A 2,686-nucleotide genomic window follows, 5' to 3' on the forward strand; every position below is an offset into this window, starting at 1 on the left:
AATCCTTGGTGATGTTAGTCAAGTGAAAGTAATATACTGTTTATGATTTGGTTATTTAGATAGCATAATGTCCTAAAGACCTCCTATTTTTCTCCTCAAATGTAAAGTTAATCCTGGTCTCTCAATGCAGAAAACAGGACATGGTTAATACCTATTTTATGTTTTTTGTTATATGACTAGGTTTGATGATGAAGATTCACCATCAGAGAAGTGGATCTAGGACAAAAACTAAGCGAGTTCCTTAAGAGGTAAATTACTGATTTAACCTACACTCGGAAAATATCAAGTCTGCTTTCAAGTATATAATAATAGTCTGCTATGTCTGAATGAACCTTTGTGGATATTGTTTTGGCTACTTACATTCACAAAAGAAAAAAAAAAAGAGAACGGTCGTGGCTGAGATTAGAAATGTCAAAATCCCACGAATCTTGTGCTCTAGATAGGTTTGGTTTTTAATTCCTTTTGTCTTTTTGTAAGTATTTTAGTTTCCTTCGAGTTAAATAGAGAAACGTCACGGCACGCCACAAGTGTGGACCTTGTTTTTTGAAGGAGTTTTATTTTTAGGTGAAGTAAGCAAAGAAACTCTTGTAACTCTCTCCATCTCACGCTTACTTTACAAATATCTCCTCGTTTCTCTCTCTCTCTCTCTTTCCTCTTCTTTCATGGCCGTTACTGGCTGAGGAGCAATCTTAAATTCTTTCTTCTCTTCTCTCTCTCTCTCTGGTTTTACAACGATGACGAGTCTTGTGTTTGGCCAGTCGCTGGGTTTAACTCTATTCGGTGATGGCAATTCAAGAAGACAAGGTGTAAAGTCTAAGTTTCTCTTTGTGAATCGGAGGAGACTAGCTCGTGCAGCTCTTGTTCAAGCTAGGCCCAGGGGGGAAGATGGAGCTGCCCCAAGTCCTCCCTCATCCTCGTCAAGACCAACCCCTGCGCCTGTTGTACAATACAAACGTGCTGATCTCGCGGATGATCTTCAAGCGGAGGGGCGTGCTCTTGGTCGTGCTGTCGACGCTTCTGTTTATTCCCCGGAGCTTATCGCCTGGAAACATGGCTCTCAGCCTCTCAAGGTTATAGCTCCTCCCTCCTGACTTTGAATTCTTTTGTAAAAAGTTCTTGAACTTAGAAACTGAAGAGAGATTATGCATTAGGCTTTGCGGAGAAGTGTGGAGATATTGACAGCTTTGGGTGGCTTCGCTCTGAAACTTGGGATTGATCAAAGGCAAGGGAAGCTAGAGCTGAACATGAAGAAGAGAGCCGGTGAGCTCCGAAGGATCTTCACTCGTCTGGGGCCCACTTTTGTTAAGTTGGGTCAAGGTTTATCCACCCGACCCGACCTCTGTCCTCCCGATTACCTCGAAGAGCTTGCTGAGCTTCAGGTTCACGTCTCTTCTTGATTTACTCATCTAGATATGAGAACATTTCTCTAACTTTGTCTATATGTGTGTTTTGAGTGCCTAAGTAGGATGCTTTGCCAACCTTCCCTGATGCAGAGGCCTTTGCTTGCATCGAAAGAGAGTTGGATTTGTCTTTAGAATCCATCTTCTCCAATATATCCCCCGACCCAATCGCAGCGGCCAGTCTTGGCCAGGTTTACAAAGCCCACCTGAGGTACTCGGGTCAGGTTGTTGCTGTCAAAGTCCAACGCCCCGGGATCGAAGAAGCCATTGGTCTCGACTTCTACCTCATCAGAGGAGTTGGGAAACTCATCAACAAGTACGTGGACTTCATCACCACCGACGTCCTCGCCCTTATCGACGAGTTCGCCTGCAGAGTTTACCAGGAGCTCAACTACGTCCAGGAGGCCCAAAACGCCAGGAGGTTCAAGAAACTGTACGCTGACAAAGCTGATGTTCTTGTGCCCGATATCTTCTGGGACTACACCAGCCGCAAGGTGCTGACGATGGAATGGGTGGAGGGGACTAAACTGAACGAGCAAGTTGCCATCGAGAGTCAAGGTCTGAAGGTTCTTGATCTCGTGAACACAGGAATCCAGTGCAGCCTAAGGCAGCTCCTGGAGTATGGTTTTTTCCACGCTGACCCTCATCCTGGTAACTTATTGGCAACACCTGATGGGAAACTCGCCTTTCTAGACTTTGGCATGATGAGTGAGACGCCGGAGGAAGCTAGGTTTGCGATCATAGGCCATGTTGTTCATTTGGTCAACAGAGATTACGAAGCCATGGCTAGAGACTACTACGCTTTGAAGTTCTTGTCTCCTGATGTGGATGTTACTCCCATCATACCAGCTCTGAGAGACTTCTTCGACGACGCGCTTAACTACACGGTCAGCGAGCTCAATTTCAAGACATTGGTTGATGGTTTAGGTGCTGTCTTCTATCAGTATCCGTTTGATGTCCCTGCCTACTACGCTTTGATCCTGAGGTCGCTCACCGTGCTCGAAGGTTTGGCGCTTTACGCAGATCCTGACTTCAAAGTGTTGGCTGCGTCTTACCCCTACTTTGCCAAGAGGCTTCTCACTGATCAGAACCCGTATCTGAGAGATGCGCTTATCGAGCTACTGTTCAAAGATGGGAAGTTCAGGTGGAACAGGCTCGAGAACCTTCTGCAACAGGGGAGCAAAGATAGGGACTTCTCGTCGAAAGACGCTCTGCAGCCTGTGTTGAAGCTGCTGCTAGATCCAAACGGAGAAGAGCTTAGAGTGCTGGTGATTAAAGAAGCTGTG

The 2,686-nt window shown here is 45.9% G+C and overlaps 1 protein-coding gene across 1 annotated transcript; it reads left to right on the top strand.

Moving 5' to 3' along the window:
• Positions 1–431: 431 nt before the first annotated feature.
• Positions 432–2,686, top strand: LOC130502692 (protein ACTIVITY OF BC1 COMPLEX KINASE 3, chloroplastic-like; the record flags this gene model as incomplete). The annotated part of the gene is given in 3 exon segments (XM_056997483.1): positions 432–1,070; positions 1,152–1,379; positions 1,466–2,686. Coding segments are annotated over 3 exon segments (1,785 nt in total), but the record flags the coding sequence as incomplete, so codon positions are not given.

The sequence above is a fragment of the Raphanus sativus genome, unplaced genomic scaffold (assembly GCF_000801105.2).
Source record: "Raphanus sativus cultivar WK10039 unplaced genomic scaffold, ASM80110v3 Scaffold0662, whole genome shotgun sequence".
NCBI lineage: Eukaryota > Viridiplantae > Streptophyta > Magnoliopsida > Brassicales > Brassicaceae > Raphanus > Raphanus sativus.